Source organism: Melanotaenia boesemani, chromosome 23 (assembly GCF_017639745.1).
Source record: "Melanotaenia boesemani isolate fMelBoe1 chromosome 23, fMelBoe1.pri, whole genome shotgun sequence".
Lineage (NCBI taxonomy): Eukaryota > Metazoa > Chordata > Actinopteri > Atheriniformes > Melanotaeniidae > Melanotaenia > Melanotaenia boesemani.
The window spans coordinates 26,283,220-26,296,431 of NC_055704.1; the positions used below are offsets into that span (position 1 = coordinate 26,283,220).

The following is a 13,212-nucleotide window of genomic DNA, read 5'->3' on the forward strand; positions in this document are numbered from 1 at the left end:
TCAAACCTGCTCAGAAACTCTGAGGATCCTGTGACTGGGCAGCTCAGGATGATGTTCAGCTGCAGCTGGAAGCAGAAGCTTCCAGTTCAAATCCTCTAAATGTTGTAGAAAGACTGATGTTGGTTTTTAAGGCCAACAGCCAAAAATAAAGAGTGAAAAACTTTAACAAAGTCTTTCAGAGTGTGTGGGAGAGTAGCTCACCCTGATGGGTGAAGCCCTGGAAGATCAGTAGGACTGGGATCAAAACCTCTGAATGACTATTTTTTACCCTTTAGATGCCAAATGAAGGAGTTAGAAAACTGCAGAGGCTGTAACTGTGTGTAACTGAGTAACTGTGAGGATAGCTCAGGGGGATGGAGACCTGGCTCAAGTTCAACAAGTTGTAGGTTCAACTCCTACAGCGTACAGGTGATCAGTTCCAGACACCATGAATTTAAAGCTCCAATTTTCATGTCCAGCGACCAAAATGAAAAGATAAAAGCGCCACGAGAACAAGGTTGAGTGTGAAGGGTTCTTGGTGGCGTGGTGGGGTTGGCAGAGAACCGTAAGTCGCCAGTGGTGCAGCGTCTAGTTCGAATCCTGCCCGTCTCAGGTGCCTGGATCAACAAAACCATCCTGCTCCGGTGGGTTGGGGAGGGGGCCGTGTCCCCTCCCCGTACTCTGGGGAGGTAACAAGTAGGGGTTATAAATCAGAAAACTAAAACTGGCTAGAATTTTACTGGGACCATAAAAGACTGGATTACACGGCTATTTAATATCTGTATATTCCAACATTTATAGCAGGATGTAACATGCTACTTAAATGCAACTTGAGACAGTTGACAACAAAGACAGTTACAGAAAGGGACTATGATGGTGACACACTGGAGATAAGAAGACATGACTGTTTTCTATAAGAAAGTACATGTGCCTTCATTAAGAACAACTACATACAGGAGCAAAGAAGTAGCTAAACTGCAGTAGAACAGGGTTTTTGTCAGCTACTGAGCTAAAGTAAAATGGTTGACTGAGGTCTAGAAGAGAAGTGAGAGGGAAAGGAAGGGATACTGTTCGGTTTTGGATCTTTGTATTAGAACATACTTCACTACATAAATGTTGGACACTAGAGACACTAACACTTGTTAAGGAAAGTGTAAAGCAGCTCTACTAGTCCAGGTAGTAGAGTAAAGTATAGGGTTCATGACTTGTGTAAAAATTACTGAACACCATGAAAATGTAAATTGGAGGATGGACTTAGCAGATCCATCATTTTTACCTAATCCCCTAATCCTAATCCTAATCTAATGGGACATATCAACACATGATGACACCTGTGGTACAACCCTTTTACAGAGGTACAAGCACATACATACATACGAGGCCGAACCTACTGGAGGTCAACCTGCTGCACACCAGGCTTGTAAGTGTATTTACATCATCGCGCATCATCAAATACATCATTACAGACCTGGGGTGTATCCTGTCCTTCATAGGTGGGCCACATACATCATCATCACAAACACATACATATCATTCTATCACAGGTGTCATCTGTGCTGATCTATCCCTACTTTAAAAGATCTTATTTCAAGGGGGGAAGTTAACTCCCCCTTGTGTTCTGGCGTCCTGGCTCCCCCTTGCCGTAGCATTTAGTGGCCTCCCAGATTTGAACCCTGGTCTCCCGAGTGGGAGGTGGAAGCCCCGCCAGCTGAGCTAGTCAGCGGCTCAGTGTGATGGGCCGATAGTTCCAATAAATTTCTCTTTGCAAGTCCCAATGAGGAGTTAAAGAAGCTTTCTGAGGGATTCACCTCTGATGGTATGCTAGGCTAGGGAATTGAACCCATGTCTCCTGCACCATAAACCACAGAGGTAACCACTACACTACCAACGGTACAGATCCCACAACAAGGAAATCCTGCATGTGGCATTGAATGATGTTGTGAAACAACACTCTGAGGAGCTGCAGCAGGACTTTACTGCTGGATACGATCAGCTGTCTGGATATTCATCAGTGGCCTCTCGCTCCCATCAGAGGAGGACTGGAGAGATTCAGTAGGCTGTTTAGTCTGAATACATGGTGTCGGCTGTATGCACCACACATCCAGTTCATTTATAGACAATTTCAGCTTCTTCTGGGACCTTTTTTAGACGGATGGATTCTGCCTGAACAGGTCAGGAGGGAAGCTGTTTGCCTCCAACCTGGTTTATACCAGACTCTGTTCCCTCGGACAAGGACAACAGACAAGAGAGACCAGAACAACGTGATGAGAAAGAGCCTAGAGGAAACCTTAAGAAAAACCATCCTAACCGTCCTGAGCTGACCCGCTGGTGGAAAAGAGGCTAAAGAGCCGAATGGGAGGCAGAGCCTTTGACTATCAGGCCCCCCTCTTATTGGACCAGCTCCCAGTTTGGGTTCGGGAGGCAGATTTCCTCTCCATCTTTAAAATCAGGCTTAAAACATTCCTTTTTGATAAGTATTTTAGTTAGGGATGGTTAGCCATGCCTAGTGTTACGACCCTCTCTGTAACCAGGGGTGACGGGGTCGGTAACAAGACAAGATATACACAATTATTTATTATACAGACTCGGGTTCAAATTGACAAAACAAACTCGAAATTATTAACAAAAGGTATCCCCATATCAGGTAGTATATCAAATCTGGTAACAAATAACAAAAGGTGTTCTTCATTGTTCATAACACAAATTATCCTTAAGGCTTCAACAATCAAACAAAACCATACAATTAAACATAAATCCAATAATACAAACTCAAAACCACTACTCGAACTTGAGAGTGTCTCTTCTTGTTAGTTCAATCACAAAAGCGTACAAAATAGGGATTCTAAGGCTTACAAACCACAAGGGATCAAATACTGCCAGTGTCTCTCAAACAATCCCAAACCAGAGGCACACAGCTGCCCCGAATGATGACAAGTGCTCCCTTTTAAGGACAGGGAATCCCCTGGATTGGTCCTCGTTGAAAGGGATGGCATCCAATCACGGCGACAGGATGGTGCGATGGTCCCGCTGTAGGTGGATCTGTCATGGTGTTGACCAATCACTGACGAGGCGAGTGAAGTGTAGGAAGTAGGGAGTCCCCACCCCGTCTCAGGGTGCATACATGCATCAGCAAAAAAACACACATCCACAGGCAAAGTCGGGGATGTGACACTTAGTTATTTTCATCTCTATTTATTTCCTTAAATAAACATATACAGTATTGGCATCATTAACATATTTCTCCTGTTCTCTCTCAGCAGGTCTTCCTGGCTAAAAGTTGTGATGCCGGATGGACTCTCTTTTGAGGCAGATGGCTGGAGGTTCTTCCTTTCTGTTTTTTCTTTCCTGTGCAGCTCAGGATGGGAGACTGAACTGAAGTTTAGTTTTGATCCAATCTGTCGGTTTTCCTTAGCTAGGCTATTATTTATTATAAATACTAATTAGATTACAATAAACTGGTTCGAAGTGATTTGTCTGCAAAGTATCCTGAGATGGATTTGTTGTGAATTGGTGCTATAAAAATAAAGCTGAAGTGAATTTATTAACCCCTGATATTGTGTGATACTGTCTATGCTGCGAGTTTGTGAATGCTGGGCTGGTAAAAGTCAGATGCTGTTTTCACAGCAGCTGTAAACTGCAGACCTTCTAAGAGGAGGGTCATGTGTAGCCACTGCTGGGCCAACACTACTTTTGGCAACACTGGAAACTGACATTGTACAAATTAAATTATTATTGCTGATTTGAGGAAGTCAAGTCCACTTCTTTTTTTTTTCTATCATCTGATGGACACAGACCTCCAGTGTCTGTGAGACAGCAAGTCAAGCAAGACCAAGAAAGAAACACCTAAAATATCACTGTAGGTCCATCCGTCACCCCTCACTGGTGAAGCAGCCAAAACCTGCCAACTGGAAACACACATTTGTTGCCAGGCAACACCCGTGACATCAGCAACCTTCATCACAAGCCCTGTCTGCCCCCCTACGAATGGCACTTGGGTCTTAAAATAGAACAGAGATTATTATCAAGCTTCAAAGTAGCAGACAATATTCTCACATGCCCATGAAGAGAAGTGAGGTGGGCTGCCGGTGGCATCAGGTGGCTCATAGATACCCGATGCAGTCAAGAGCATCTCAGGTGGGTGGAAGTTTACAAAGGCTGTCGATTCATGAAAGATATGTCTGAGTGTGGCAAGAGCATATAAACACAAGCAGAATAATGACAGTAAATGTGGAATGACTAGCAGAAAAAGCAAGTGAAAAACACTAATCAGAACATGAGCCGGCATCGGGAGGTAGAGAAATGATTGAGTCGGCTGCACATGGGAATAACAAACACACCAATCCTCTTTGCTCTGTATCAGAAAACTAATCTTCACTGCACGTACACCAAAGAGAAAAGCAAAATTAGTAAAATTACTCATTTCTACTTCAATATTTCCTAAGTGTAAATTTAGCTTCAGCATTAGATCGGTGACAGAAATGAAACGGAAGTCGTGTGATGCAGAAAAATCAAGACATTTTTTACTAAATCTCAGGACTGAAGACGTGCATCATGCTATTCTCTATCCAAACTGGATGTTTTCTTTCCTCTGACCTTTTATTTTTTATAACGGGGCCTTTCAAAAATTTAAACACACATCACAATTTGTGATGTTAGTGTAAAAGCTGATTTTTACACAAATATACTCTCATTTTTATTAAAAATGTGGTTTTTGGCAGGGATCTGTAGTCTATAGTATTATGTGAAAGTAGGGTAAATACGTCAATGTGCCAACATTATGACTTTGGTTAAGTCTAATTAGTTATGTGGACCAAGTCATAACTAAGTACTAAATCTCACCTGCATCTCCACCTGCCTCAGCATCTCCCCGTCTCTCTGAACTACCTTTCAGCTTTGATTCTGTCGTCTTACTTAATAACACAGTGATACATGCCAAGGACACAGGTCCTCTGCTTAGTGTTTGTAATTATCACCATTATTAATGTCTCAATAGCAGCTGATATATTTTTTTCCTCTTAAAAAAACTCATGATGTCTTTTCGGTTCTTTGCTCCTGGGTTTCTGCCTGAAGACAAGCTGTCCGGCCCACTGCCCACAGCAGAGAAAGCGACGGTGAGGACAGTCAGTCACGTTAGCAAGAAACAAAAGAGCAGAGCTAATCATATCAGCTGAAATGAGTTATAACTTAGAGCAGCAGTCACTTATTGCAGGTTGCATACAGAAAGCACTGATCTCTCAGCTGTTTGAGCAATGGAAAATGGAAGGGACATGTCAGGACTTGGTGGACACTGGTAGGGACATGTCCTTACACAATTCTATGCCCATGCTGGATTGTTTACAATCAGCAGTGATTCACTAATGGTTACAAGGTAAGAATGGATGGAAAAATGAACCAAAACTTGAGAATTTTTTAAAATCATGCACTGTTTCCAGTAGAAAAAATGTCGCTGATGAATAACTGGATGATCCATCTACCAGGAGCTGCAAAATGCCCCGTTTAATAGATAAAGAATCTCACAGGGATCATACAGCAGTCTGACACTGAAATCCAGCAACAGATATCATTTCATCATGTTATCTTTTCCCCTTAATGTGAAGAGAAATTCCTCTGCATATGGATCAGTAGTAAGACACATTCAGGGCTGCAGTGTATGTTCATTTAGCATCAGGGATTCAATACAAACATTCCAAACTAGGTAAGCTGCCGCCCTGGAAACAGGATTAATAACACATACTGCTCAGCTTAAACATTTCCTTCCTTTCAGCTCCTCTAGCCATCAGTGCACATGATGCCCATATTCTCCTCATCAGTTTCACCTTCCAGCTGCTAAATATTACACATCAGGAGAAGAAGCGTGCAGCTGAAAAGATCAATAAACAACTGCACTAAAGGCTGATTCTGTTTGATTTCTGGGTGACGTCAAAGAGCAGAGCCTCCAAACAATAACAGACAGATATACAACTTTTATAGAGGAAACCGAATCCTGTGGGAACAACTTAAAAAGAAACTGGTAAACATTCAAAAAGTTTTGTGTTGGAAATTAAAAGATAAAATATCGACTGTAAGATGTTTCACACAGAGATTCTTATATGCATGATGCACTTTTTGCAGTGAATGAGTGTTGAATGTTAAATATATTTCCAGTGATTATGCTTTTCCCCTCTCTCTACTCTTAGAGGGCTGTTGTCAGTGTTAGTGACAGTTTTGTGGCTGATTTGTGCATTCAAACATCACAGAGTCACACTTTTGTGACGTCTCCCTGCTCCAACACATCTGACATGAATGAGTCATTGTACAGAACTTCTTAGGTTGTTGGATCCATTAAATTTCAGCCAGGTGTGTGGGAACAATGAGATACTGAAAAACCTGCAGGACAGCGTCCCTCGGGGACAGACTTTGGACATAGCATGCCTAAGCACGATCAGCTTTACTGTAAATGATTTGCAGTTTATTTTGGGTTTAAATTGATTTCTTTGTGTTTCTGTTGTCGAATGAATAAGGTTATTTTACATTAGTTTTGTTTGTAAATGCTCTCGCATGCTAAACTAACATCAAACCTTACATCTTTTGGAATTCCAACACTCGCAACCATTTTGATTTGTCTTTTTAACTAATCTAGACAAAGTAAACCTTAGACATGACTCCTTTGTTCTATAGCACCACGTGTGTTGATGCTTACAAATGTTAGCACATGTGGCTACATAGACAAAAGACTTGTGATTGCCTTGTTCCCACAGCAACAGCCCCCCCCCACACCACACCACACACACACACACACACACACAGTCACTGTGTTGTTGTTGCTGGTGTTGAAAAGTACCAACTGCAGCTGCTACAGCTCTGCAAGCATTATAACATTATAACAATTAAATAGGGTGTGTGTGTAATTGTTGGTGCTTTCCTGCCTCAAAATGAACTTGAAACCATTTGAAATATTCAGAATTGAAGTGCACTGGAAAATGTCTATTTTTGACAGCATAGTGGTAGCTCTTCACTTTCATATATTTCACAAATCAAATAGGTCTGACACACAGAGAGAAGGCAGGCGAGATGGGGGAGTAACCCACTCTACCATGAAAAGTGGTGAACACATTTGGATTACAGCACTGGCTGCCAGTTGCCAGTTATTGTGTTTAGCAGGGGGTGAAGAAGCCAATGGGATTTACACATCTAGTCTGAAATCAAGGGGGTAACAGAGGTTTTTCTCCAAACTCAATAAATCACCTGGCTCATACAGCTACAAGATGTGACAGGATTCTGTTCTGGTGCTTGTGTGGGAGTGGGAGAACTATGGTGTAAGCAGTCCTATGTTCAGTGGAATGAAATGTTATTGCAGACGAAAGGAATCAAGTACAGCTTAGCTGAAGTTCTACACCAGGGCTACTCAATTCGGTCCTACGAGGGCCGCAATCCAGCAGGTTTTCCATGTATCCCTGCACCAACACACCTGAGTCAAAATAATGAGTCATTGTGTAGAACCTGATTGGCTGTTAGAGCCACCTAATTTGACTCAGGTGTGTTGGTGCAGGGATACATAGAAAACCTGCAGGATTGCGGCCCTCGTAGGACCGAATTGAGTAGCCCTGTTCTACACCAACAGCATGCTGAGCAATGGAGTCCACCATGCAGCAGAGTAGTTAAATCACAGCAGCTGAAGGCTCACAAATGTCCTAATCCTGTGTTTGGCTGTGTGCTCGTTACCTTTTCCAGTCCTTCAACTTCCGCACTGCTGATATGAACAGTAAATGCTTAAAATGCAACAGAACAGTTTATACACAGAGGACACATGGCCATCCTTGTACTTCTGCAAACTGCTTAATGCTCACTTTCTAAAGGCAGCAACCAATATCCTGTAGTAAAGAGTGTGTAGCTGTGTCCAAGTTCTGAGGTTGGACGGTCATTACCAAAGACGTTACCCATCAGTAGACCAAAACCAGTTCATGTCTACACCAGCCGCCACAATGGCAGACAATTCTTACAAAAACCAAGATAAATCAATGGCAAACTGTACAAGGAACAGCTCAACCAAGGATGCTACCTCAGGGTTCACGTTTCTGTGGATACAGGTCTAACGTTTCCCAATGTTTGTCTACTTCATCAGCTCCACCTGTTCACCTGCTTGTCAACACTAATATAAACCAGCCAATCACACGGCAGCATGTAGCCATGTAGACGTGGTGAAGACGACTTGCTGGAGTTCAACCTGAGCATCAGAATGAGGAAGAAAGGGGATTTAACAGACTTTGAATGTGGCATGTTGCTGGTCTGAGTATTTACTGGGATTTTCACCCACAACCATCTCCAGGGTTTCCAGAGATGGTCTGAAGAAGAGAAAACATCCAGAGCAGCAGTTTGTCTGGACCAGGATGTCTGGTTGGTGTCAGAGGTGAGAGGAGAATGGACAGACTGGTTGGAGATGATAGAAAGACAACGATATGCACTGGTTCCTACAGAACACTGAATCATGTCTACGATGTTTTACTGCTGCATCGATTACAAGTATAGTTAAGATGTTTCTTGATTTTCAGGCACAATAAAGATCTCCAGTTCTTATTTTATTATCTCAAGTTGAAAGTGAAGATGCAATTGTTTACATGTTTATAACTCGTCATTTTAAGGATACTCAGAGTGATTTCCAAAATAATTCTAAATAAACAGTTTAGAATTATCTGACTGCTTTTATCCATTGATGAAAACAGTAGCAATGTGTAGTAATAAAGAAAACTGAGAATGCAACACATAGTGATGCATCGTGGAATCATAATCGAATCAAATCGTGAAACCGGTAAAGCATTAACTGCTGGAAACATCATGAAAACATGGATCCATCCTGCCTTGGATCAACTCTTCAGGCTGCTGCTGGTGTAATGGTGGGGGGAGATTTTCTTGGCCCACTTTGGGCCCCTTAGTACCAACGTGGCCTGGTTTAACCAGCACAGCCTACCTGAGTATTGTTGCTGACCATGTCCATCCCTTTATGACCACAGTGGAGCATCTTCTGATGCTACTTCCAGCAGGATAATGCACCATGTCACAAAGCTCAGATCATCTCCACCTGCTTTCTAGAACATGACCATGAGTTCACTGGACTCCAACGGCCTCCACAGCCACCAGATCTCAGTCCAGTAGAGCAGCTTTGGGATGTGGTGGAACGGGAGATTCTCATCATGGATGCAGCCGACAAACCTGCAGCAACTGTGTGATGCTGTCATGTCGATATGGAGCAAAAGGAGAACAAAGACAAAAGGAGGCCCAACTCGGTACTAGCATGTCCTGGAAAGATTACCAGTCCATCACAGGGCATACACAGAGACAAACACACACTCATACCCACTCCAAGGGAGAATTTAGAAACTATTAGCTATAATATATTTAATACAGTTAATATATTAATTCACCATTATTTTTATCTCAACACTTAGAATTTTTAATTATTTAATTAAAAGGCATATGATGCCCAATTATCATGTGACGGTGAGTCCTGAAGAATAGACGACAAGTTTACCAGAAGGTTGCCCTCTACAGATGTTCTGCAGCTGTTGTGGACATAAAACAAGCAGAGGTCAAAGAACACAGCACTGAGGTTTTTAAACTAATTCTTAGAAGTCTTTGAATCTGTGTTTGTCATCCCTTTAACATCAACAATATAAACTCCAGACCCGTTGTTTAAACTTCTGTAATATCGAGCTATATTCATTCAGTCCTGGAAAACCCAATAAGCCAAGCGGGCTAATCTGCACACAGATAGGAGGTGCTCCGCCTGCACAAGCACCCAAGGTCACTGGCATCTGAACGATCCAACAACAGTATTGATTCCATATTTAACACAGATATGTCGCCCCATCCAGCATCGATCGTCTGTCCGCGCAGGTGGGATTTTGTAAAACAAAGAGGCATCCAATTGTGCTCTTTTCCCATAGCCAACACATTTATCAGAGCTCAGAGTTACATGAGGAGAAAAGCAATCAAACTAAGGAATGACATTAGCATGACGGCATGCTGCCTGGATTTAAACCTGCACTCCAAGACACGTCACTTTCCTGTTCAAGAATCAATAGAAAAGAGGGCCTGAGAGAAAACCTGGCAAAAGCTGTGACACTGAGACTTTAATCAAATGTCTTTTCCACAGCAGCCATCGTGTTTAACCAGTAAGACTCAGACGGGAAAAACAGCTCAAACCCTTAAATTCTTAAATGTGCAAACACCAGACTGAGTTACATCCTGGTTTTATGAGCCACCAAGTCGTTAAAATGATGATCATTAATCTAAACTGCAATGATGTAACCCATGATAATGGAATTTTTAAGCACACATTTAGAAGAAAGTCATCCTCCACCCTGGCTCATGTTTAAGAGAAAAATCCATCTAATTACTTCAATCTGGTTTTATGCATTGGGCTTTCTTTATTTATATGGATCCCTTTCACCTCATTAGGCTTCTGGCAAGAAAGTTTAAATGAGATAGTTTAGGTTTATCATTAAGTTGTCTTAATAAAAGCAAGCCTGAGTTTAAATGTCTACATCTGAACTGATTGTTTTCTCCTCTTTTCATCTTCTCCAAGCACATCATTTGCTCCCCACATCTCAGTCAGCATCCAATAAGATGCGAGAAGGAGAAAGCCAAGTAAAACACAAACAAAATGATGAATAATGGCAATCCCAGCTTATTTTTAAATGCCAGGATAAGTATGAAGATCTGCAAATGTAGTTTACTTTCATTATGTTGGTCTCATTTCAGCCTTTTTAAATGTTCAGTGTTTCCACAAAATGTTTATCCGGCCCTGTCTGCAGTCCTCTGAAATTTAATTAAGGCTAAAATAACTGGTTCATATTGTTACAGGAAAGTTAATTCCTGTAATTAACATATGCATTGTGCTGACTCTCTAGGTGCTCCTCCTCCTGTTAAGTGGTCTCTTCCAGCCAATCCAAGCCTGGGAGGCGCTTATAAAAGGACTTACCTGCATGCCCGGGTCAGTGCCATCACACCGTGTTTCTGTTAAGTAAAGCTTGATTTAGGCCCCGCCTACACCCCAACGCTGAGACAGTAAAATGCAAAAGTTCTGGCCTCTGGTTTACACGGTAACAGAGTTTTGGGTGGATAAAACTGAAAAGATTTCACAAAGCCCTGCAGAGTGAAATTTTCTTGCGATGCAAGGCGTGTCCGATCCGTGTGATCTGGAATTGGAATTTTTGGGCTACGGTGGCGTCTGAGCTGGCAAAGTTTCTCCTTGACAGGTAAGCACTGGAATTTTGCTTAAATTAACTGAAAAGTTTATCTTGATTTACAAAGATTTTAGTCTAATTTATTTCTCGGCGCTCATTAAATGGATGTGTGTGACTGTATGGACGTATTAGTGGAGTAAACTGGTGGCCTGTTAGTTTACAACTACAAATGTAATGATGTTTGAGCCGAGTGAAAACTGTGTTTGTCCTTATAAACGTATGAAATTACTATTAAATTAATTTATTATGTGAGACTACGGGAAAACATTTGTTGATTAATGTAGCTTTTGTTTACACTATTTTATGCTAACGTAAATTAGCGTGTGAAATTAGAGCTAGCATTGCAAAGCATAGCAACTTACTGTGTGTGTGAATCATCTTCGCTCCTCATCATGATGTTTGCTGGCGCTTTATTCTCCGTCCTTCATAGACTGTATAAAAGAACCGTCCTCTCACAAACCGGTAACCTACAGAAACTCTCTGAGGGGGAGGGGGACTATTTTAATGTGTTTCCATTGGTTATTAAACACTTTACTATTGTGTTTTTATTCTCTTAGAATAAGCCATTTATATCTACCTGCCGCGGGTCCACATACATGGCAGCTGCCACATTTGTGCCACCACAAATATTTTTCTACGGTGTCTCTGAATGGACAAACAACTCTGTGTGTGAAGTGAGAATCCTGTGAGCTTTTAAACTGTAGTATCGCCTTTGTTTGATAGCTGCTAGAGCACCATCTGGGATAATGTAACGCCTATGTCCATGTGAATCCTGGGAACAAGAAAACTATGGCGCCTGAGAAGAACACAGCGTCCCGAGCAGGTGGAGGAGATCAGAAAGTCTCTGGACTTTCGGCTGAGATAAAGATGATTGCAGTGCAGCAAAATATAAATAATGGACCTGGTAGCTGAAATCCAGGCACTGAAACAGCCAATTACAGAAAAGGACAAAAAAAAACCTTTTGTGCCAGCGTCAGGTTCTCTCCGGCAACTTCAGGTTCCTCCCAGCCCAAAGGAAAACATGTTGAGTTACCGAGTGATTCCAGGGAGGGAGTGTGAGCCTGCAGGGTCATCTGGCCATGCTTGTCTCAGTATTGGTCTTTTCATGAAACCACACGTGACCCAAGATTATATAGACCAAGTATGGAAGATAGATAAATCAAATGAAATTGCTTAATTTGACTTATTCTCTGTTTAAAGTGCTTTGAGAATAAATATGTTGTGAACTGGAACTATGTGGAAAAAATTACTGAATTCATGCCAACTAAGTATTTAATGTCCCTGGAATGTTTTTATATTATGTATTAATAGGAAGATAATCAATAAAGTTGAAAGTGTTTCTAAACTTGTAAATGTTCGAACAATTCTGACCTTAGCCATTAGAAACCTTAATGTCCACAAAAAGCAGCATTTTAAAGCAAAGAGACAAAAACCTGCACATCTTAATTACTGCTGTTCATGTTTCAGGCTGCAAATTCCTTTCCAACACAAATAGTGAAAAATCCAACCTCTCCATCATTTGTCTTTAGAGAGCAAAAACTTTCCTACCAGTTTGCCACCAGTGATCCAGAACAGGAACCCCGAAGCTCTTCTTTGCCCATTCCAGTGTCTCCACATCACATCGCTCTCCGGCCACAAACAGCGTTCGAAGCCTACAAGAGCACAAAACACTCTGTCACTTTGAGGAATCAGAACCCCACCGTCTCATGGATTTTAAGTGTTTTATTTCATTTGATCTTGTTTTACATATTTACATTGCCAAGTAATAATGACAAGTATCTTCCAGTCATATTTCATGTGAACGCAGCCAGCTGCTGAAGATGACTGTCTTACATCTTCATCAGCAGAACATTTGTGAGCTTGAAGAAATTTGAGGAAGACATTCAGTTCTAGAGGAAGTTGAACATTTCTTTGGAGGAAGAAGAGATGGCTGCGTATGAAGAAAAAGCTGAGTAGAATCTGACCTCCAGCCTGAGCCCCTGCAGCCTGCCTCTGTGAGCACTTTTCCTCT

At 41.8% G+C, this 13,212-nt stretch overlaps 1 protein-coding gene across 1 annotated transcript in view; it reads right to left on the reverse strand.

The window, feature by feature from the left end:
- acss3 (acyl-CoA synthetase short chain family member 3) overlaps positions 1–13,212 on the reverse strand; it is a 68,037-nt gene that overhangs the window by 19,847 nt on the left and 34,978 nt on the right. The window contains exon 9 of the mRNA XM_041977036.1: positions 12,750–12,853. Coding sequence (XP_041832970.1) covers positions 12,750–12,853 — 104 coding nt within the window. The remainder of the gene's footprint in view (positions 1–12,749; positions 12,854–13,212) is intronic.